This window comes from Melanaphis sacchari, unplaced genomic scaffold, assembly GCF_002803265.2.
Source record: "Melanaphis sacchari strain LSU unplaced genomic scaffold, SCAv2.0 Contig1_pilon_pilon, whole genome shotgun sequence".
Taxonomy (NCBI): Eukaryota; Metazoa; Arthropoda; class Insecta; order Hemiptera; family Aphididae; genus Melanaphis; species Melanaphis sacchari.
This window is the reverse complement of record NW_020270976.1, coordinates 2,290,861-2,317,528: the sequence shown is the minus strand read 5'-3', so window position 1 is coordinate 2,317,528 and position 26,668 is coordinate 2,290,861. Positions and strand designations below refer to the sequence as shown.

General features: G+C 22.5%; 1 protein-coding gene across 2 annotated transcripts; it reads right to left on the bottom strand.

Moving 5' to 3' along the window:
* Window positions 1-4,999: 4,999 nt before the first annotated feature.
* Window positions 5,000-26,065, bottom strand: LOC112593249. Of its 2 annotated transcripts, XM_025337611.1 has the most exons (4): window positions 25,958-26,042; window positions 11,038-11,069; window positions 8,058-8,288; window positions 5,000-5,260 (listed from the first exon to the last, which is right to left on the bottom strand). In XM_025337611.1, exons 3-4 carry the CDS (start codon window positions 8,248-8,250, stop codon window positions 5,079-5,081), a joined length of 375 nt encoding a protein of 124 aa, XP_025193396.1. In that variant the 5' UTR covers window positions 8,251-8,288; window positions 11,038-11,069; window positions 25,958-26,042; the 3' UTR covers window positions 5,000-5,078. The 2 variants fall into 2 exon arrangements, with proteins under 2 accessions (XP_025193396.1, XP_025193395.1); XM_025337610.1 differs by lacking the exon at window positions 11,038-11,069 and having other exon boundaries at window positions 25,958-26,065.
* Window positions 26,066-26,668: the final 603 nt, after the last annotated feature.

Sequence of the window (26,668 nt, the reverse complement as noted above, 5' to 3'; positions counted from 1 at the left end):
TGCGAAAAAAGGCGAAACTCAAGTCCCCCACAAATTCAAAGACTTAGTTATGCCCGTGTTTATGAATTAATATATTATCTATACATAAAAGATCCAAATACCTCACTCACTAATCGCTGTATATCGAAAACTACTCAATCGACGATCCTGAAATCTGGAATAGTGGTTCCTTTAATACTTTCACCGAGCAATACGAAAAGATTTTGAAGTTTGGACTAATTAATAATTTCAATTTTTCGTTAATACGTATTGTGCGGCACGGCGGCCTGTAGCGCAGGTTTCCAGCTACCTGTAACCTCTACCCATACCTGCCGTGCTGCGGGTAGATATGAATTATTCCGAGAAATTTATCGACAAAAATAGACATGAGCGAAGTCGGGTAATTCAGCTAGTTGTATAAATTATCTATAGATTGTAATAAAACGTACTTATATATAATAATATACATATTACGTATTTAACACATGCTATTTCAAAATTATATATTAAATTAATTATTTTTTTTCTTTTTCCAATTCGAAAATAACTTCTTTGGCCATAATTATTGAAATATCAAGTTTAAGTACTATAACGTTGAGCGGTTTAACGAACATCTCAAAAAAAAAGAAAGAAAAGACCACGATGATATTGAGAATCCGTCTTCCAAATCCAGGCATGTGTTCACCATTGATCGGTCGATTATGATGTGAGTATGTACTATATGAGCAACCGCGTGAAGCATTTTTGATGACTAAATCTCGATTTCAAACGATACATCGACGTCACCCAGTTTCTACGACCAATAAACATAATAATATTACAATGTATAATAACAACGGAAGACGGTATCGACACCCTCAATAAGATCTCGATTCGGTATTGAACGTAAATATTTCAAATACTCGTATTAACGGGATGTCGTGGTGACGACGACGAAAATTATTAAATCTCTGTATTAAGCTTCCTCTATTACCTCAAAACCATAAATTATCGTTGAATCAAATTGGTCGCAATAATTTTCCAAGAAGAGTTAGAATTATATTTGTAGAAAAGGTTTGAGCCCAGTTTTAGTTGATATGCTGATGTTTATACCTGTATTATAAGGTTTTCTGTTAGTCAGTCTTGCAAGAGCCGTGTTGAAAAATATATGTAGGTTTAGCGGACGTTATAAAAAAAAGCTTCGGTACTAAAAAATATCACAGCTATCTGGTCGCCCGGCGGCCGATGTATCGATTCACATTGTAATACAGTAAGCGAGAAACCGTGACAACTTCGGTCGGTTGACAGTGAGTGTGAAAAATAGGTATGCAGTGTTCACCGGCATTATTATTCGCGTCAGTCGAGCAGTTTAATTTTTGATTGTATCATTTTTTCTCAATTTTATTGTGCTACGCCCACCGAGCATTCAACGTCTTCATGCCATATTATTGTGGTGAGCAATGCGGGGAAAATCCAACGGAACGAGTCTTTTGCATGTATTTTCGAGCCCTCTATAATCAAGGTGAAACGGCCTTATCGGTTAAATTATACATTCTGTTCTTCGTTTTAAATTAATTTTTATTAATTTAAAACTTGTGTTACGGTACAATTACGATATACCCCTGCTGTGATTAAACACCGTGATATGTGAATGATATGGCCGGACGTAGTGTGTGACTCACTAAGACACTAAATGTCTACATTCTGCACTAAATTTAAATTGATGCTTATGGGTTTTGCAGCCATCGTTTTAATATAATTTAATAAAAAAAAAAAAAAGTGGTGTAAAACACGATAAAAGATGCGATAGTACTGAATATCGATTTTTACACGAACGACGTTCCTTCGTACACGCGTGGTAACAGTTACCGTATGGGTTTCGTTTGCTGCATTTGTATACTCTTTATTTTCGATTTCGTACAGTTTTGAGTGTTTTGACGTTTGTAAACGATTTCACAATTTCCGAAAAACCGCGAGCTACAACTTGGCGGCGCATAGCGACCCGATAATAATCTCAAGTCGAAACAAATGACAAAACTTCATATTTGTGCCCAACATTTCCCAATAAAAATAAAAGCCATTAAAGCGGTTGTCGATGTGCGATAAAGATAATAATAATAATATAAATTAAATATTTATATTTCCCTTAAATAACTGCTACAGCCTACAACTACATTTACCTCTGGTACATAGTTAAATGTTGTAGTCGACACTCGACAACGTCACCACTCACCACAACATTATAATTAGGACATTACACTTTGTTTTTTATAAATAACTTAGATTCATCATAAATCATTTTTTCCTTTTTAAAATCTATATATAAAATATAATGATGTTTGTTTATGGAATTTTAAACGAATTGCGTACCACTTAAAATAAAATAGTGTTTGAAAATTATTCCTGTAACATTATCAGTTATTATTAAATGGGTATATAATCTGATAATTCATACAACGAATTATACGATTATTATTTTAACAGTTAATTATTATATAAACTTAAAACAGATATATATAATAATTATGTATAGGTATATGACGTATATACATAGTGAAACCACTCATTTCATGAAGTGGATATCCAAATCGTGAATCTTGACGAAAATACATTACGCGGACATCCATTTCATGAAATGGACAATACTTACATTGTGTACTTGATGTAATTATTTTAAAACAATTTTTTGCTATTATCGGGGATTGGTGAAAATAATAAAATTATCTGCTAAATTATGTGATCCAAGTAAGAAAATATAAATTCAACATGATCGTGGACACGAAAGTCAAATTATAGCTGCAGAGAAAATAATCAAGGTATAGACAATAAAACACGGTAAAAATGTTCTTTTAGATCTTAATTTAAAATTATTTTCAATTGGGAAATAAAAAAATAGCAGACGATTTTGAAATTAATCAATGCGTTGTTATTCGGAGTATCGAAAGTTGGTAGGAGACCTATATACCTGCCAAACATAATTTGTGTGATCACGAGATAAAAACAAAATGGATTGCATAAGCTTAGAACAAAGTATGGTTTGGTTAAAGGATGGTTCAGTAGTATAAATGTTTGAAAAAATCAAAAATTCAATTGATCACTAATGATCAAGTTGATAAAATTGTTAAATTTTCAGTGCCAGAAATTATTAAAAAATTACAAGAGGGCAAAAATTTTTGTCTTGTTCGTGGAAGGCAAAAAATCCTCGCCAATCAAGTCAGAGTGCATGTTTTAAATAATATAACATGCTATGTAAATGTAATAATCTATGTCATAATCAATTGTCGTGAAAAAATAATTAATAAGGATATTATTTTATAATTATATTTTATATAGGTAACACTGTCATTTATAAAATATAATATACAATTATACTCATATATTATATTTTTTATTTTGTATTTTTTTTTTTCATGAAAAATAAATAAAAAAATTAATAAAATAAATACTATATATGTATGGTGTGTAAAAAGTAAATAAAAATATAGTATTATATAATTTATTGTTAAATAACAAAAGTAATTTTTTTATAATAATTTCATAAAATACACAATATAGGTATTATCCATTTCATGAAATGGATATCCATATAATGTAATTTTCGTCAAAACTCGATCTGGACAAATTTCACAATCTAGATATCCAGTTCATGAAATGAGAATTTTTACTATGTGGATGCGCCAATATATAAACTGATATACTATTTTTTTTTTTTTTTTTTTTTTTTATAACAACCAACATAATATTATCTTAATCAAAACGATTACGAAAAAATGTTGACATAATATATTATTATGCACGGTACTGTATATTTTCGTTGATTGATAGATGAAAAAAAATGATTTAAGTAATTGATGATTTTTTTAATATAGATAGAAAAGAGAAGAATGTCCCGATTTAAATTTATTAGTTTCAACTTTTATTGATTATGATAACATTTTAATATATATTAAAGAATGTGTTAATATAGTAAATATATACATACACTATAAAATATAGTTTTAATAAAAAGCTGAAAGAGAGACTTAAGTTATTATAACTATAAATATATCTAGTTTTACTATTTATATATTTACTTAGAATAGTGTTTTTTTTTCAATTCTAACAAAATTGAAAATGTCATACATCTCTAAGTTGCATATAATTTTACAAATATAATACATACGGACATAAAAAATAACGTATGTTGTTTTTTACTAGTATTTGAAGGGAGACAACTTAGGGCTTATAGTCACACTCTATTCGTACTTAAATCGATGGAGTAAGCACGACAAAAATATTATTATACTAGTACTTACTTCAAATTTACAATTGTAGAACTGGATAGGAATTTAATTTATACACACACACACACACATATAATTTAAATTATTGATTTATTCTTGTTTTGCGCTAAATTTTTAAAATGTATTTACTTATTATTACAAAAACCAGGTTAGCTTTCTACAAATTGATATTCAGCTGTTATTTTCCGTTGATCTTCTGATATTATGTATCATGCATTATATATTATATTATTGTGTCAAATGTATTTGTATAAGATGATCACCGTGGTAGCGTGACCAATGAACCATGAAACAGTTGATAAAACAATCACTAAAAATTGAAGTAATAGTACTCGAACATAAAATATAATCTATAATACACAATATTCACGCTTTTTTATAACATGTTCTTGTAGTAGGTATAAACTTGCTTATAAAATTATATGAATACGTAATATTGTGTATACGATTACTATTTTATGTTGTTAAAATACGAACCTTTGTTATAAAATATAATCACTTGACGTTACTATTTTATTTTTATTTTTAGATAATGAAGAGTCTCAACGTTTTCCAATTGTCCATGAAAAAAATTTTAATTCATTTTTAAAGCCATCAATAATTATTGTAATATATTACTAAACATTTACAACAAAATTTATTCCGAAAGATTAAAATATAGGTTTTTTTAATGTAGATAATCTATAATATCCAGGAAATGAAAATTTTTATTTTGCAGTTATATTTAGAGAATAAAATCATAACAAAACCATATTAATACATCGAACAAAAAAAAATGTATATAAATTGTATATTTTGATTAAACATTTTTATTGTCGATTAAAAATAAGTAAAGACTTATCGACGTCTACGCCGTCCCCATCTAAGTGGTTGTCCTACTGGCCTATTACCCTTTGATGGCACTTCCGTATCCGGGAAAAACGAACTGAATGGTGATCGAATCACATGTCTACCATTACCACTCAACTGATTCCATGGTCTCCAATGTGTCAAAAATGACAGTGCTCGTTTTCTGTTTTCTGTAACATATTTTACATTTATTGACTTAATTAATTAGTTATATTTTTTGTTTATAAATTTTCTTTATATCAATACGACACAACAGCCGTTATATCATCATTAAAATATTATATTATTAAACATTCTTTCTCTTTTAAAATAAATGATACATTATAATATATATTTTAATACCCGCCTAAATAACTAATATAATACTGACAATTAGGCATAATAACTATCAAGAACTTATTGCGCATTCCTCATAAAAAATATATTTGGTAGTTAGCATATTATAATATTATGCGCGCTTATATTTTACTATTTGGAATTTAAATGTTTTAGTTTTAGTAGATTCAATTTAAAGTTAACAATTTTATTATAGTTATAATTTGAAAAAATAATAAATAACAAATTAGTTTTAGTCATCAATCTTGTATACAAATTTAATATCAGCTTTAGATGAAAAAATAATTAAAAAAAAATCATTGAATGACTGTATTTGTTTTGTTGATCTACTTATAATTTAAGATTAAATAGGTGTAATTCACATTGTTAAAATATTTCGTAGTAAATACTTGAAATGTTAAAGGCGTAATAAAAAAATAAAAATTCGTACGATACATTCGTAAAAGAAAGACACCATTTTAAAACGAATACTTTCCCTAACCTGCTCAGAATCTAAAAATATTATTTTTAAAAGAACGCATTGAAAAGAGATTTAAGATTAAAAAAGGTTATGGTGTGGGAAAAAAGAAAATGCTTATAAAAGTATAACTGTACATTTTGTATAAACGATTTGAATAAGTCTTAAAAGCTGCATAAAATATTAAATGTACACAGTATGAAATTATTATAATTTATTTATATTTAATATTATAATTCTGTGATAAACTTATATATTATATTTTATTGTGAGTATATGGTTATTTTTTTTTTTAATTCTTTTCTCCGTAATATAATAAGATGTAGTTAAAGCAGATGGATTAAAAAAAATACCAGTAAATGTATTAGTCTTATATTTTTAAGTTTTAAGAGAAAAAAAGAAGAATCTAATGTTATATAAAATGTATTCATCTTTAAAAACAAAATATTTAATATTTTTATTATTAGTGGAATTTGTTTTTAGTCAAGTCTTAGATTATACAAAAATTTTTTTTTTATTATGTTTATTATATCATACCTATGTAATACAGTCAATATTACGTTCCGTATCATGTATAACTTTTATACGGTTAAATTAGTAATAATAGAGCATTTTAAACAATATGCGTGTAATTAAAGATATCTTTATACTACTATGTTGTAATATAATAGATAGGTACATACATATTTGTAATTATAAAAATAATAAAGACAACCCTTTAACAGTTAATACGTAAATTATAATTATTTGAATTAGGTTTTTATAGTTCTAAAGAACTTTTAATTATACTAAATAATTTTTATAACTCATACATATTTTGTCCTCGGAAAAAAATACGCAATATCACAGTGATTCTTGGTGTGAATTTAAATTTATAGATGTGTGGTTATCATCACCACAGGTCCGCAGCAAACACTGCGAAGCATATAACACAATACATCTTAGCATGGACCATAATCTTAACAATTTTAATAATAAACCATGATTTTTGAAACCTAAATTCTTCTATTTTGATTTTCTTATGAATTAAAAATTTCTTTTGAATAATCCCAATGATTGACGAAAAAAGGTGAAAGCTGGGTTTTATTGAATCTATACACAATTTGCGTGATTTGTCTTATAAAACGACATAATTCAAGTCAAATTTTATTTTTTATCTATTAATAATGTTCATTAAACATAGTCGAATGAACTATGAAGGTTATAAATAACAAATTGACAAGTTTGTTTATTCTCTTTTAAATGAAAAGTGTAGAATTTAACTTGAAAACCGATACGTACGATTCAGAGTTCAAGGTTTAAATTTTTATGGTCAAGAGTTGGTTTACATTAGAAATTATTAACGCTTAATTAATTCTGTACCAGGAAAGTATCTTATGTTTCTGTTGAAGATAAATAGAAATTAATTCTAGGTCATTGATCACAACCTAAATTTTTCGGCTATGGAATTAATCATAATTTTCAATAAGTTGGCCAAAGTAATTCAAAATTATTTTTAAGGAGAATAGTTTTTATTTTAAGGTATTTGAAAAAATGGTGACATAATTTAAATTTTAAGAGATATTATTTTATATTTTCTCAGTCCATTTATTACTTTTTAAGGTATTAAATAATTTAGTAATATTATTGTAATATGCATTTATAATATCGAACTTATATTTGTAGTATTCTAATTTTTTTGTTAGTATTTTTATTTATTAATATTTATAATTATTATATACCTATATATACACATGTCTTATAAAACAATTGGTGTTTATTTAAGTCTAATTCATGATATACTCGTAAAACATTACGCCTTAGTTGTGAGCCCTAAGATTACCACGTCTGATGATGTCTTTGGTAAAAGATTAATTGAAATATTATACCACATGGTTACCAAAAATTAGAAAAATATTAGAAATACTAAATTAAACATCTCAATTTAAGATTCTAAAGGACAAACAATAATATGTACGTGCGTCGTATACTTAGATGGCTATTATTATTTTTGAATTAATTTGTAAGATTTTTATCAAATTTTGAAAGAAAATTTATAAATTATCTTTTATGAGGTATTTAATGAATTATTTTTGACGTAAAAGTTATTCAAAAATATTTCCGCTCCAGCAAGCGTTAAAATACTATGTTTTAAATATATACTCGTAATTATATAATAATTAATAGTAACTTACCATTTTTAAATATATTTGCCGAGTATTCTAATTCTTCATCTTCATCTTCTTGAGGAGACCTCCATGTACCAAAACCTCTTCCACTGTTATCCAACCATCTTAGCAAGTCATTGCCAGTTTCGTCGTATGAACCCTTTTCGGCTGCTATTAAAGTGGTTACTAACACCAGTAATAACACCCATTGTAATGCCATAGTGGTTAATGCCTTTGGGCCAAACCACTATACCAACTCTAAAAAATAAAATTGATTATAAATATTATTTGTAAAACTTTTATTTTTTAATGTTTAAAGAACACAAACTAAAAATATATTAAAATATGCATAGCTTATTTTGTTTCATTTATTTTAATTTGAACAATATCATAAAAATTATATCGATGATTCAGTCTATGTATTTTTAGTTTTTCAATTTGGACACTAGACTAAAAGTAAACAGATAAATTAAAACAAAAATATTTTAAATTGGTCATTTGATTGTACCAATAGATCATCTATAAACATCTTTGACCACTATATTTCATGAAAAAATTATTAACAGTTATAGTATAAACACTATAAACAAAGTTATGTTTTAACAATATTATTATATTATTATGTAATATTTTTACTCTAGGTATATTCCAATTTTGCAATGATGTCTAAGTTAATTTATAATTGTATGCACTTCAAAGAGGTAGACGAGTAAATATCGTTCTGCGGTATGTCTATACAATAGGCGTTTAATAGGTCACTTTAATGAAAGTGTTAAATTTGAATTTATATTATTGCATAATATGAAAAACAATTTTTAGCGAAGATGATCTATCGTTTATATCAAGTATACATTTTTACAATATTTGCAACTAAAGTTATTTATTTAAACTATTAGTATTACAATAAACTGATTTAACTTTTAATAAAATCTTTGCATTTATTATAAAGAATATATTTGTAAATTTCTTTATTACTGTTATTAAATTTTGATTAAAAAAAAAAAAATCATATAGGTATCTTTATTTATTATTTTTTTTGAATGGCTATGATAAAAACTCATAAGGAACTTTATATTAAATTTTTAAGCTTTTAAACCGAAACAAGGAAAGAAACTTTTAAAAAAATAAGAAATTTATAAAAAAATGACAAAACAAATATATAATGGTGAAAATTTCAAATATCTGCGAAAAATTAAATTTTGAGCTACACAAAAAATGGGTTTTACGGATTTTTTTGTTTTTCCCTTTTGCTTTTAAAAAGTACTGTGAATTTTTTTCATTTGATCTTCAAAAGTACCTACTACTCGTATATTTACTTTTTCACCAAAAAAAAATACGCAAGTTAAAAATCTAAGCATTTTTCCTACTACAAATGCATGAAATAATTTTTTTTTCTTTTATAGCGTAAAGATATTACCAAATCGTTAAGTGTTGTATACACAAACACAACCTAGAGTAAATTATGTGGTTATAAATTTGAAATTCAAATCAATAGTAGGTAAATGTTTATTTTATGAAATATAAATCAAACAACTCAAACTATTCAAAATTCTATTCAAGTATAACAATGATTGTACCATATTTAAATCATAGTCATTATGATAAAAATAAATCAAATAATTGTTGTTACTATAACTTACGTACCTAGTTAAATAAAAAATTGAAGAAAATATAGTTATTACTTTATTGTATTCGATATTAAAATTTTTAAAAATTATTTAAAGTCATTGAATGAAACTAAATGAAGCAAAATTATTGATATTATAAACATAAATAATATCACAAATAATAATTTTATTAGTGTAAATAGTATAATAAGAATAAATAAATTTAATATTAATATTAAATAGGGGTTATGAATAGTTTAATTTGTATAGTGTATTTTATTATCAATTGAAAATAATATAAGCCATACAAATGTAATTTATTATAATAACAATAATTATCAATTTAATAAATATTTAAAAAAAATAAGTGTATCGTGAATAAATATAGGTATAGCAGTATTAATAGCATTAAAGTAAAAAATAATAATTCTAATCTTTATTTTGTTGAAATGTATTTTAAATAATTTTTCTTGTTGAATCTTAAATTCGAAGTATTTTTTGTAATATTCAACAACGTATTATTCGAATATGAGACCTAAAATATATGCATAACTAAAATTACTTTAAACAGAATCCCCAAAAAATGTACTTATTTTCGTTATAATTATTATATTGTCAATACTTTAAATAAATCTTTAAGCTTGTTTAGCATAACATTTAATAGCTACAATCAATGTAACGATAAAATTATAAATAAATGTTTATTTTATAAATTTATATATTATATTACTCCATAGTTGTTAATATTTTTTGTGATTAAATAATTTTTGAAATTGTATGTAAATAAGGTGTTTATTTATAAATATAAAATTGTCTTTTAACAAATATTTCACTTTTATTAGTATAAAATAATATGAGAATGTGCTGATTCTATCGTTTTGGAAAAGTAAATAAAAAGTAAGTTTATATTCTTTCCGAAACTCCATATTTTATTGTTATTTGTATTTGAGGTTGAAAATAAATAACAAATCAATATAATATTTTTTCAGAAATCATAATCTTAACAAAAATGAAACTTAAATAGAATTCATATATTTTCCCATTCAAATACAATTTTTTATTTGAACTACTTTTATTAAACTATATTTGTACTTTGGTGATTTTTTTTTTTTATCGATCTTGCTGAATAATAATCAATAATTTAAAAAAAAAATATTGATGTATAAGTAAATTTTAATAGTTTTAATATAATAATATGATTAATAATTATTATAATAACACGAAAAAAATATAATAAATAAATTATAAGCTTATAATTTAAAAACAGTACCATCTAATTCTCCAAGTAAATACAAATACTTGATTTATTATAATCAAATAAATAAAATTGTCATAATAATTATTATTAGCACATAACTAACTTAAAGTTGTTGAATATATTAAATATTAAAAACACTTACAAATATAGTTTTTTTTATCCTTATTTGTAAGACTGTAAATTAATACAATTATAAGTTTTATTTGATATAAGTACATAAGAATTAAATTGAATTTAAAAATAGGAGTGTGGTGGTGAAAAAAATCGTTTTTATTTATATTTATATAATACTACTCCACTTATTTTGATAAAACTCTAGAAAAATAAGCTATTTATTCATTATTTTAATTATGAATATAACATGCTGTAAATAAATTATTTTCTATTAATATAATACTATAACAATATTTAAGTTTGTCTTGGATGGATGTTGTAAACTTCAACATTTATAAAAATACAATTCTAAGCAGAACCTGGCTATTACTTAAATTAAAAAAAATAAATATATTTCATCTAAAGTAATAAAGTATTCGTATATATAGTATGTAGGTAGTAAATATGTGTTAAATTTCCAATCTATTTAGATCACAGATGTACTGGATGAATCTGTTAAGGTATTTATTTACTATCCAAACAAATGTTAACCAGTAAAAAGTTTTATGAAACCAGTAGTCTTCTCACTTTCTTTTAAGATCTAATAGATTAATTTGAAATTAAATCACCACAAGTAAAAAAAAACTTAAGGTAAATTTAACAACAGAAAAAAAAATATTAAGAAAAAAAATGAAAATATTTAATTTGATAATATTAGTGAAAATCAGCTTAAGCTTACTATGAATACACCCAAGTACATATAGATTTTATTCTTTACTGGTGTACTTTATTTCTATGTGATTTTGTGCCTTAAATGATTGAACGTCATTTAATGTACATTGCTATATTATATTTTGAGATTAACTTTGGTTACTTTTGAGAACAAATGTTTAAAAACGGTAAATTTTATATTTATAATCTTAAAGAGCTTATTGTTAATAAATGTTTAATACCTAAATATAGTTTTAATGTCTGTTTACAGATATAAGAACTGAGAAAGAATTTTTTTACAAGGAACTATAATAATGAACTACTTTCCATTAAAATAATCCCTCTACTCGATAACATACTTGTATAATGACTTTTTCATGAACAATATAGTTCCAGGGATTGGTCGGTTTCTTATATTTTTCATAACATTTTCAAACAAAGGATGATAACAAGTTTTATATGAGTTGTTTAGCCGTTCTACCGTTATGAACAGTATACTGTTTATAGGAGAAAACAGTTTTAATTTAAATTAATTGTTAAGTGAATGACAGGAAATACATATTTTTAAAATGTCTCTAAAATGAAATAGAAAAATAGAAAATTTGAACAAGTTATTGTTATTGACCTTTATTTAATAAGTATAAAAATTAAATTATATAATATGTGTTTAATAAATCAAAATATGTGGCATGCTACATTCATTTATCAAAATCCAAAGCTTTGTATTGATATACCGTTCTGTAAATACTTAAACTTCAACTTTGGTAAATGTAAGTATATACTGTCACTACTGTCACAAAATAAATATCAAAACTCACTGACCGTGTACTAAACCACCAATCTTGTTTATGCTTATTAATATAATTTTTTATGTTTATCAATCAACTATCTTATATAATATCAGCTTTAAATTCTTAATACCTATGCATATATTATATTTTTTTAATTTTTACCAAATTTCTAGATAAAAACATAAAGTAAGCTTGTAAAGAGTTAATGATTTGATTTACGTTAATTTTAAAATACATTATGTTATAAGTACTAAAAAAATAAGACACCAATAATAGGAATAAACGATTAAAAAAAAAGGGGGGATTTCGTGAAATAATAATATTAGTGATTGCAGCATTGTAAACACTGAATTAATTTATATTCATAAATAAAATAACCATTAATCACAATTAAAATATTGTGGTAAATAAGTTCATTTTATATTAAGTGCACCTTCCTAAATATAATCACAAATATAAATTAAATATACTATTATGATTAAATATTTAAATCAACCCTATATAGCATATTTCATCCAGTAAGTACCTATACAAATAATTTCAAAATATTAAAGACTAGATGTATGTATTATTATAACTTATAAATGTGTATAGTATTTAGATTTAAACTTAAATATATTAATTAATTGATTAAACTTGAAGATAATAAAAATCATAAAAAAATCTACCTCAGTAAAACATATAAATATCTATTAATTTCTAAAAAATATATAATGTTTAGAATAAAGTATTTTTGTGTTGAAAGTTAATGCAAAACTTTTGATTAGAACCACCTTTAAGGGTCAGTGTTGTTGAAAAACTATGGAAAATTTTCAAAAATTACATCTCAATAAAGTACCATCTGTGTTTAATCAGTCATCAATAAAAGGGCCGCATAAAACTTTTGAACTCTTTTTCTTACCTCATAACATTTTTTCGTATAATTAAAAACTGCGAATTATTTAATACAAAATTCAAAACTCAAACTCAAATGGATTACCTATTTAAGCTAATGAAATAAGTAAATAAAGTTAATGTGAACATTTAATTTTTTTATCTTAGAAAATAAATAATAATACACACAAGTATATACATACAATATACTTGATAAGTATTATTAAAATTAAATCTGTAAAATAAATACGTTTTTTATTATTTATATTAGTATTACTATTATTTTAGGAATCATTTAATTTTGTAGTCATATAAATTCATACTTTAAAGTATGAAACGTAAATTAATTTAAAATTTACTAATTCAAATAAATTAAAAATCATATTCAAACTTTATTTATTTATTCTGAATAATATTATTAAACTTAATCGTACTCGTACATTATTATGGCTATTCTAAATTGTGTCTATGGTAAGTTCAAATTATTTTCTAGTTTTTAAGATATTGTATACAATCAAAATTTCATATTATGTATTTATCAATCATAATTATTTTTGAAATAATAATGTATTCATGTGTATATAAAGATAATGGACATTATCTCTAAACATAACTTTAATGTAAAGAAAGTGTATAATATTATAATATATATTATTATACAGCTAATTTCAAATTATATAAATAATATACTGTAACAAAAGAAAGGTTTATTTAATTATAGGAAAACACGATTCTTATTCTTTGAAGTACCACTATGGTATTATGTGTTCCTATACTAAATCTTCGATTCCTTATACTATTATAATTAATTATAACTATAAGTTTGTTGACCTGAGTACTAACATCAAACAATATTATGTTCAAATTGTAATTAATCTCTTTTGCAACATACGTAAGGTTATATTACAAATGACCCAAAGTTTTTAGAACATCCACAAATATTTTTTTTCTATTTGTTTATAGATAAATGGTCTTTTGAAAAATTAAAAAGTGTGTAAGCTTTTTTTTTATCCATTTTAATTTATAATATTAGGTAAAATTATGAACATTGTGTTGAATATGTGTTATAAAATTCAAAATTTTAAATGTTTCATGATAATATTAGATATAAACCCAGTAAAATATTTTTAAAAGTTAAAATGAAATGAAAATTGCTCTTTATTATCGTTTCAAATATAATTAACTAACTATAATTTACTAATATCCAACTCAATAATTTATTCATAATATTAAGTTTTTACTTTTTATTTTTCATTCAAGTATACAACATATGAATGGTTCAAATATTTCAAGAATCGCTAAACATTGAAACTTTTTGATAATTATTTTTAAAATTGGATAAACTTAACAAAAATTATATTAGTTCTTTCGTATTAATTTTATGTAAAATTTGAATTAAATAAATTCGATTGACATTTATTGATTTATTAATTTTTAATAAATCTACAATCGAATTTTAATGTATTATATGCTTTATTAGGTTAGGGGAAATGCGTTAAAATTAACCATGATAATATTAGTGTTTCATATTAAAATAATCACTCTAAATGTATAATATTATTTATATGAATATACCAACCTATTATAAACTTATACTATCAAAATAATGAATTTAAAGTTCAAATTTAGTTAAGAGTATGCAACAGTATCACATAGCGTATTGTCTCCATTTTACAAACGTATAAGTTGCACAATTTGTGTTCAGTAGAACCAATTTTGTGTTGTTAGTTTTAATATTAGAATAAATTAGTTATTATCAAATTAAAGGTAAGAACATTATCTGTACCAGTGTTCTTTCATTTTAATTTTTAACTAAGTATTGACAGTTATAAGTATTTTAATATTTAATATTTCACATAGATACATAAGCACTTATAGGTTACTTAAAAATTGAAATATCGTAAAAAAAAATAGTACAAGAGACCACAGATAGTATTCTTACCTTTAAGGTTGATAATAGGTCAATTTCCACTAATATTCAATTTAACAATGAAAAATACTAGTTCATCTGAACTCACAATAATTGTGATCAATTATTGATCTGTTTTACATTTATAAGACGGAGACAATACGTATAGGTAAGGCGTTCTCTTATAATGACACAATTATTGTTAAATATATTAAAACTTTTAATCACATTAATTTTATAAAATATCTCAGTATATGATTTATGTTATTGTTTTACTATATTTTAAAAAATATATGCATGTTTAAATAGAATTACCGTTATTTTTAAAATTTTCTTTGATGTATAATGACTTGAGTATTATTAAGAAGAAATCAAAACTAAATAAATTCATTTTTCCTTTTGTTTTGAAATTATTATATAATACCTACTTTGTATAAGTAAATACTATCAAGATTCAAAAATTAATTTTATAGTCAAAAGTTTTACAATCTAAAACAAATACTTCTTTCTATGTTTCAAATAAAGTGGAAAATAATTCTCACTCAAAGTAAAACAAGTAGCAAAATTAGTCTTAAGATATACAATAGGTACCTTAAAATAAAATTCAATTAAAACACTCTTGAATTCTTATCATTACATTTTACAGCCAATCAAAACTACAGCAATCTAATTATTACTCCACAATTTTATCTTTAAAAAACATTACTTACGTTTTTTATTATAACATTTTCTCTAATAATGGTCAAGTTTATGGATTAAAATAATATTATAACGCCAGTTGTTATTTTTTAGCTAGTCAATACTTTTTTTTTTCCGTTTTAAACAGACAGCAGAGAAGGATCTGTGTGAACAATACTATTCCTCTGCTGCCATCGTTTATTAATGTTTAATAAAAACGATAATACATACACATACTTAACACAAAAATAATTATGGTTGATTCATCTTAAAAATAAAAATATTAATACAAGCTAGTCAATACTTAGATAATACACACTGCAGCACAAATATGTGCTCTATGAATACATGAAGTATGCTATGTGAAGAATCCATCCAATGATAGGTGATTTAAATTAAAAAAATATCAAATTAAGTTTTATTTTGGTGATTTTTTACATTAAAAATATACTCAAATAATAATAAGAATACCTTACTCTAATTAAGTAGATATTCAGTTTTTGTTACTAAGATTTTTACAATTTTTTTTGTTGATATAAAATAAATATTAAATTATCCAAGCCTTTTTTAAAGTATAATATAAATTTCGTTATTTATCTCTCTTAATTTTTAATCTACATAAATATAAGTCTGAAAAAAGTATTATTATACATTTTTTTTTTAAATTATTAATGAAGTATGAATTATCTTATAAGTACCTATAAAATAATATAATATATAATAATTATCTGTATATACGACATAAGCAATTATTTTTAGACTTAAATATAGTGTTATTAATAATTTGTTATTAAACTAAAAAGATGAAGATAATTCTCGATTAAGTCTTTATCCCAATCTCATAGTTATAAACACTTTTGAATTACTCTATACTATAGGTAGTTACTATCAAATAATAAACGTATTGTGTATTTCATTGTAAAGAATATTTATTGAAAATAAATATTTAAAAATAAACTTTTCAACTATACCTATATAATTGTTATACTGAGTTTCAATTCACTATGTCACTTTGATGCGGATAAAATAGTTAATTATATTATTTTTACACTGACTCACAAGTATTTATCCAAAAAATGATTAGGTACTTAGTACTTACATATATAAAGTAGAAAATTAATGAATCAGGAAACTTTATTTTTATAAGATGGCTTTTTAAAAATGCATTATTAATAACAATTTCATAAATCGTCCCAAGAATTTTAATTTTTAAACGTCATTATTATCTATTCTAACAATAAATTTACAAATGTATATTATATTTAACTACGCAAATATAAGGAACAAAAGTTTTTTGAAAAAAGACTAAAATTGAATTACAATTTCTCAACTTCTAGATGTTTATTGTATAAAATAACACAGAATACATTATGCGTTTTTAATCTCTAAAACTAATAATCTAGCATTTTATTCTATTAATTAATAATAAATTATTATTCTTAAAGGTCTGCATAAAAATAATATTTCATAACGAGATTTAAAGGGAAAATATACTGTTAGTTTAATTTTGTCTATGATTTAAAAATACAATAAACTTTTATTTTTCTATTTACCTTTAAAAAAAAAAAAAAAAATCAGAATTCTAAAGTATTTTCATAAAAGTGTATGTATAGGGAATATCGCAATACGTTTTCTATGATAAATGTGGTTAATGCATAGGTAACCTGAAAATGTATTTTATCATTAAATTAAAATAATAACTAATACTAATTTAAAAGTTTTAATTATAAAATAAAATATTTCTAAATCAAAATATTCAGTTACAGGTGCAACAATTATTTTACAAAATATCTATAAATAGTACTGCATTAATTAACCTTTATAATGCAGTGATGCATGTATCAAGGATCATTTGAATAAAAAAAAACTAGGAAAAGCCCAAAAACCATTAACATGTGACTAATTATCCCTGACAATGGGACAATGATCATCGAAATTCAAATATAATATAACATGACTATTTCAACAACAATACATTTTTCGAATCATATAGGTAAACTAATTTATAGGTATGTGTATGATAATATAAATATATTATACGATTATAGGTTCATGGATACATTAATTAATTCACAATTATTAATCACCTTCTTTTGTCAAATGTCATTTTAAAGTGAAATTCGAATGTATTTTCGAAAACATGTTTAATTGACCTCAACTTGAAAAATCACCTGTGTCTGTATTTCAGTGTGATAATTTATTAGGTATTAAAAATAAAAAATGGTCACCGCAATTGTTTATTTAAATCGAATTTAATTATTTTTCATTTTAATGTATTGAAATTAGTTGGTTTATTGGGTAAATATTATACTGAAATATAATACCTTAACATTAAAAATACATATGTATATTAGGTAATTGTCAAACGCAATAGAAATTTAAAGTTAAAAAAAAAATTACAATATAAATAACTACTGCTTTAAATTTTCAACATATAGTATAATATTTCAGGTGTTATAATTTAATACGATACCTCTAGAGAATTTAATTTCAAGTGTCAAACCTAAAGAAAACAATCATCTTTAGTTATTCGATGTCATTTCTTATTACTATTTTTATATACAATAATCAATATTCTAATATTTTAAGTGTACCAATCTATATCAATTTAAAAATACCACAATATACATTGGTGCTGTATTAACTCATTTCTACTCATTGTGACAATACGATTTCGAAATATCTTTAATTTAATGACTAAGTATAGTCATTGGAATTGGTTCGTAAAAATGTATAACTAACATTTTATAATATTCATGGTTCTAGTAATATGTCAATTAAATTTTTAAAAAAATATACGAGTATTAATATCAAAGTAGTATCAGATAATAATTTTCTAAATTCAAATTGCTGTAAATTATTCATCATTAAATGTTTAAATTAAATATTTAAAATTATTATAATAGAATAATTAAATCTTTCCTATTGAGTACCTCCAATATCCGTATTTGATTTTTTATATTATGAAATAAATGTTAGTGTTTCAAAATTATCATAATAAAAGAAAATAAATAATCATTTTATTCTAAACTATCAATTCTTACAACAATATATTTTGTTTTTATTTGTGAGTCTATAAAGAAGATAGGTATTTAATAAAAAACTTCACTTCGAATTTTTTACTTTGAAGATGGTTTCGAACAAAAAATTGAATCTAGTTTGTACTTTATAAAGGTTAAAATTAAAAATTCCCAGTACTTTTTTATAATCGGTAAACACAAACAAAATATTGAAGAAAAGCGGACATTTTTACGGTAAACCAGTTTTCAGTTAAATTGGTTTTTTATTTTTTTATAATATATAAAAAAAGAATAACTACAATGATTAGAAATTTTCACCAAGTTTTATTATTATTTTCTATACATGATATAATTTTCAGAATATTTTGACTTTTTTGAACTATTTATAGCCAATTGTAAATTAGTGGTGTCACTAATATCCGGATTCCAATACTATTCGAATAATAGCTAAAAAGTTTTTAGCTTAATTATTAAAAATTTAAATATTTGTTATTTAATTTATAAGTTTTCAATTGTTTTGTTTTAGTTGGCCAAACTTAAAATTTAAAAATAATAGTTTGACATAAATTTTATATCTCTAGAAAATTTGAATTATTTGAATTATTCGGTTATTAAATTTTGGATACAGATATCCGGTTATCCAAAAATCCGGATTTTTGACATCACTATTGTACATTTTGATTATATTTTTTTTCTTAATTCTCAATTACAAATTAATCAATTAATCAAAATTCTTAAAAATTTAATATTAGGTTTCTAATAAGTAGCTTATTTTCAAAATCAAAAATATTGACATTTTATAGTCACAATAATGTATTTTAATAAGTATATAAATTTAAAATTTTAACAAAATTCATCCAAAAACTCAATAATTACAAAATATATTGTAGTTGAAAATTTGTATAAATTTTTTTGTTAAGATACATAAGATTTGAAAATTTAATACAATACTAAATTTACGTTTTGTTATCTTTATTTAAAAACATTTTCTATCCAACAAATTATTTTTTTATGATCGTTTGAATTTAAAATGTTTACGGTAGATTCACCCGTACAATAATTGTTTCTTGCAAAATGATTTTTGTTTCTTGTTATAATTCAAAAATAAATCATCTTAGATGATCTTTAGAATTTTCACAAAATGTTTATATCATCATTTTATATAGATATATGGTATAATTTTCAAAAAATTCAATTGTTTTTGAGATAAGAAAAACGTTTCTTTTTATATCTATATTTTGAAAATTTAGTACAAAATGTCTTTTAATTAGTTTTTGTATCTTTGTATAAATATAAAAATAACATAGCCACGATAATTTTTATATGCATTTAAAGTTTAAATTTGATTAATTGATTAACATTACTTGTTTAAACGACTAATAATTATGTTAATTATCTTGTTATAATTTAAAATCATTATTCATAGGAAGTTAAAACTTTTACGTAAATTATACAGTTATAAATTTTATTATACGTAATGGCATTTTTAATTTATTTTATTTTAATTCTACGAACCTATTTTTACTATATTACGATATTTGCAGAAACATTATGTAATTAATTTTTAAGATAATATATAAGTTATTAAAATATAGTTTAAATATACATTATTATAATAATTTAATACTAATAATACAATAAATACAATATTTTTGGAAAAAATAATAAAAAAATCTGAAACCTACTATAATATTTAAATAAATGACTTTATAATAGCTAGGTAAATAAAAAAAAAACATATGATGAAATATACTTAGTTATTTAAATTGACAGTCCATCTTTGCTCAGAATCGTTTTTCATATACAATAATATATCATTAAATTAAAATTTAATATACCTATAACAGTGACTCCCATTCAACACCTAATGTTTAGCAGAGCAGTACTCACTTGCCTACCGTTTTAAAGTTGTTTAGCATTCTAAAATATATCTGTATTTACTAATAAAAATTTTAGAAAATCTGGATTTATTTTAATAAAAACTTTTTTTTTTAAGTTATTTTTATATTTTTAAAACTGTATTTCTTAAGTATCATTTTATTTAATGAAAAATTTAAAATACAATGTATAGAGTATTAAAAATAATTAAATAACAAGAAACAATAGCATTAAAAACAGATAGTTACTTCAAGTCTTATGGTTGAGAGACTTTTATAATTTATAAATATAATTCGATTAAAATAATTTTTATTAATTGAAAACAAGCCGCAAAAACAGAATATATATAATATTAAAATTTAATTTAAACACAAGTAATTAAATACATACTAAACAATACATAGCTGACTGTTTTATAAAGAATTTTCAGCTAATTAATAACATTCTATAGATTTCAATACCTGAGTCCTAAGTATCGTTTTGAAATAAGTATGTACCTATATACTATTATGATACTTTATTGTTATCAAATACAGGAAATTAATAAAAGACTATAGATAATATAATTACGTATTTGGTATTTGTTTTATCGAAAACTAAATCACGTACCAAAATAATACTCTATTTAAAGATTAAAGATTAATTTCAAATTATTTCGCAGAAAAAATGGAAAGTTTAAAAAGTCTGTATTAGTATACTAGTGTATACAGCAATAATTTCTCTATAAAGCAGTTTGTGTAATACTTATCTTCTATACCTATATGATTTTGTTTTTAAACGTAATATAAAAACTGTTATACCTTATAAACATATCATTTTATACAATAGTGAATACAACTTGATCCCCATCTTTTATCGGCTTTTTAAACGTGTTACACTATCTTGGAAATGTACACTAATAAAAGAATAGTAACAGTAAAAAAATGCCAATAAAACACATAACCTTATTATTTACCAAAACTGGCCAAAGAATTGTGTATGACATAATCATAAAACAAAATAATAAAATTCAACCAAAAAAAAAAATATAAACGTTCATGAAGGTCAATATTTTAAATTATTTGTTTGCTAAACAATATATTTTCTTTAAATGATTGTCCCTGAATAATGTAGGTCGGTATTGTGTGTATTTTTTATAACATTTAATTATAAAACTATAAGAAAAAAGCTATTTTTTAAATTAAGTTTTTTGGGAAGCATATAGAGGGTTGTACTACAAATATTTGTTAAGCAATATTAATAAAGTTAAGTTAATTTTACAGATTATATAATTATTTATTAGTTAAATATTAACTATGATGAATAATCAATAGATTATTATTAATTTAATTAATTTTTAAATTAATAAATGAATATAATACAACATAATAAACTTTTAAAAAAATTTACTAAAAGTATTAAATATATTTTATTTAAAGTACATTTTTTTTCATACTTTAATATTATTCAGTTACAATAGTTTTATTATTAAGTTAAATATTATTATTAAAAATAATGTGATTTTTAAAATAGTATGATATCTAATAAATCGTAATATATCATGATAGCCAATCTATTTAAGGAACTGATTTATTGTCATATTATAATAAGTCATTCAGAAAATTAAATAATCCAGAAAATATATATGGGTATTATAATATACAATAGTATTTACTATTCATATTAAAATTTGATATTAAAACTAGTGAATAAAAAAAAAATTCTAAAACAATCAACGTACGTAAATTTATCAATAAAAGATGAATAACAAAATTCACGGGTAAGATTCAACTACAACCTCACTATAGAAAAAGGTAGATTACTGTGTGCAGTGAAAATGTTTTCAGCTCCTTTTATAATATCCCATATAGAATTGTCAAGACTTAAACGAGGTTTAACTATCACTTCGATACTATAGGGGTCGATTCTGAGGTAAAAATGTATGGTAAATCTACTGGAAATAATTTAATCAATACAGAAAATATTGGCATTTCTTCATAGGAATAATAAATGTATCGAATAATCTAAATACGTCATAAAAACCATTATTAAGTATCAGAAACAAATTTAAAACAGTACCACGACAGACATACATAAAGATACTAAAACAGTCTATACTCGTATGATGCTGTACAAAGAAAAAAAGATTTGTCGAATAACGTTACTTAACATAATTTACTTAAATTTTTACAATCAAGTATAGGTAATACGATAATTCCATCTAAAAAAAATTCTAAATAAATGACTTAAAAAATTACTAAGTATTATTTCAAAATGTACCATTGCTAATATCGTTAGTACTAACTTTTAATTTAAATTTATTTTAAACTTATCATAATAATTAATTTTGGGTTTAGATTATATTATTATTGACAATAATGAAAAATTAATAACGTTAATACTATGAAATACAATTTCCGTGCAATTTCCGACGCCTATATATATTAATTAATTTGAATTTTGAACATATTCAAGAATGAGTTTCAAATTTAATGTAATATATTTAGGTAAGTACTAAGTATGAGTACACAGTATATTCGTATACTGTACAATATACCTAAGTAGAATTTTATCTGCTACTTTAAAAATATGATGATTAATAAAGTAGCTTATTGTATAGTTATGTTAGTATAATAAATAAGCAGTATTATAAAAGAGCAAACAAAATAAATTAAAAGTTTATAATTATTTAAATATTATAAACTTAAATTAAGTAATTAATTACCTATTTTAAACAATATCTGCACAGTCAGAACTATAAAAATGGAATAATTAATATTAATATAAACATTAAATACATTAGTTATAAGTTTTATTTTGATTAATTACAGTTAGGCATGTTATAAATATAAAATATTATGACAAGTATTGTAAGCAAGATAAAAATGAGTAAAAAATTATATCACTATGTAATAAATAAAATATTGTTTAAACTGCTTTATTTAAAGTAAATATACTAACTACTTCAAAAATCTGTTAGGAATGTTATGTAAAACAAATTACATAAATTATTAACAAATACATTTTAATGAAATTATTTAAATATGTATTGTTTATTTTATTCATTAAAATATTCACATTGACAATTGTTTCAAAAATATTATACCTAGATCAAATTTTTGAATAATGAATTTATAAATTTAATTTATAGGTATTTTCGGTTTATTATTATTTTACTAAAAAGCATTCATCTGCTTAAAATAGTAAAAATTATTATTTAGAAACATTGATGCGTGCAATTTGATTTAAAATTAACCAAATTAACCAAAATATAAAATCGGTTCATATTTAATAGGATCACATTTTAAAATTACAAGCCTAGAAAAAACTTCATGGGTCTATTTTAATTATTAATATTATTAAAATGATTAATTAGCTATTCATTTGTATAATAACTACTTTTTTCTCATAAAATATATTTTGAATTTTGATAATATTGACATTTTCCACTTTTTAGTTATCAATAATGGCTTATAAAATAGAATAATTTACTAGTTATTTTATATGCTTAAAACACACGTGAGGGAGAAAATTATTATAGTACAAAAATTTAAATGTACATTATGTTATTTAATAATATATAAAATGTTACTAATAAAAAACTAACTCTGTTGTCCGAGATTTTGTATTATCGGTATCTATATTTGTAAGCAAACCGCTAATTCGGTAGAGTGAATTATGTAAATAATACATTTTTTAAAAGAATATACCTAATAAACAAATCAATAATTTAATTCAAATCCATAAAATCATAAATAATAATAACAAAATGATTGTTTTCTAGTGTAATTTGGATAATGATAATACAAATATTATAGAAGGTAGGTATACTAAATAAAATGTATAAACTATAAATGGTGATTATTTTTTCATTTTAATTTGAATTGAATATTTTGCAGTTTAAAATAATACATTTTTTAATTAAAACTATAAAAAATTGCATTATTTAATAATAAAACTACAAAACAGATTGAAAAAAAAACTTAAGTTTTAAATGAAATAGAAATATAATAATATAATAAAAACAAATCATATATGTGAATGCTTGTCTTTTAAAAATTATTGCCCATATTTTTTTCCTAACTAAATTCATATTTTTTATGCAAAAAATAGTAAATTAATCGTAATAAGCGACTAAAGTGTAAATAAAGCAAGTAATGGATAAATGTATAGTGTCTCATGTGTCTAATTTCAACTTACATATATACGAATACTTTTAATTTTCTATTAACCAATAAATACCTATGTAATAATTTAAAAAAAGATTAAATAGTTTTTAATATTATATTAATTTAATTTACACATATGAAATTGTAATATCTTATTCATAAGAAAATTAATTATTTATAATTTTATTTTCGTAAATTTGTATTACTTTTTTTTTGATAAATCTAATGACCAAAAATGTAATTTTAAAGATAAATATGTACAAGTACGATATAGAGTTGGTTGAATTTGTATATCTCTCGTAACGATCACTTTTGCGTAGCCCATGTTAAATATTTATAATACATTTGAACTCAATGACAATAAAATAATACTATACTCGCAAAAAATTTTAAGAGGAGCACAATACACTCAGTTTATTATTATAATATTTTTGATAAACATTTTTGACTTATTTAGTTAAAAAATATTATATTTAACTGATCAAACGAGATGTTTTTTTAAAAAAAATGTCAGAATTATTGAATAATATATAATATAGTAATTAATTGTGCCAGATTTTAAGGATTTGATGTTATTGTTACTATTTTTATACTTACATTTTTATTTACAATATAGTATCCATGAAGAAAAAAATGTTTCACGGAATAAAGAAAGCTCTAACTTAAGAAAATATTATACGAGTCGTCATTATTATTTGTGTATTTAAATTATATTAATAGTAATTAATAATTTACTGATAAATATTTTAATGTTTTGGTTATATTTACCTTTCTTATAAATGATCAATTTTATAGTTTTTTATATTTTTATTTGTAAATAATAATATTAAAAAGTATGTTAATATTTACCAATTACTATTAAAAAATTCAAAATATTGTAAATCATCTTTTTGTTATTTTTTACTGATATTTATTCTAAAATGTTTAGTAAAACCGATAAAACAAAATTAAATGTACTTACGTCTTTTTCAATAACAGTTTTAGTCTGTATGTAAGTGCACAACAAAGCTCCGGTCAGTTTGATTTTGACGACTGGCTTCTGTGTGTCTGCGGAAAGCTCTTAAAGCCCGAGTATCCCACCTGTTGAAGACACGCCTCCTGTAAAAAACTACACACCCCCGTAGCTATCATTAGCTTTCCACCCCTATAATACTATCGCTAGCACTACTACCACCACACCAAGTTAATGACATATCATATAAATAATATACAAACAAAATTAGAGAGACTACAAATATTTCTTTATAAAAAAGAAACTTGAGTATGTATTTCCATACCAGGTTAATCAAAATTATAATGCCGACTATACGTAAAGAAGATGTAATATTTTAGTGTATTTATTTTGTGAACCTATATACATTATTTACCAGCAATATAAGACATGTAGATACCTATATAATTATATTTTAGACTTCTACTGAAGTAAGTATGTGTCTAATAAAAAATAATTTTAGGGTACATTATAATCATATTATTGTCGAATTTGAAAATATACACATTTTTATATACTCGTAAGTACCTATAACTAGCAAAAATGTATGTACCTATATTACAAAATTAGCCTCAAAAGTTAAATAAAGACACAAATGCTAATACCAAGAGTTTCAATTAATAAATAGGTAATTTGAAATTCTTCTTTATACTCTAAAAAGTAAAAAGCCAAATCAGTAGT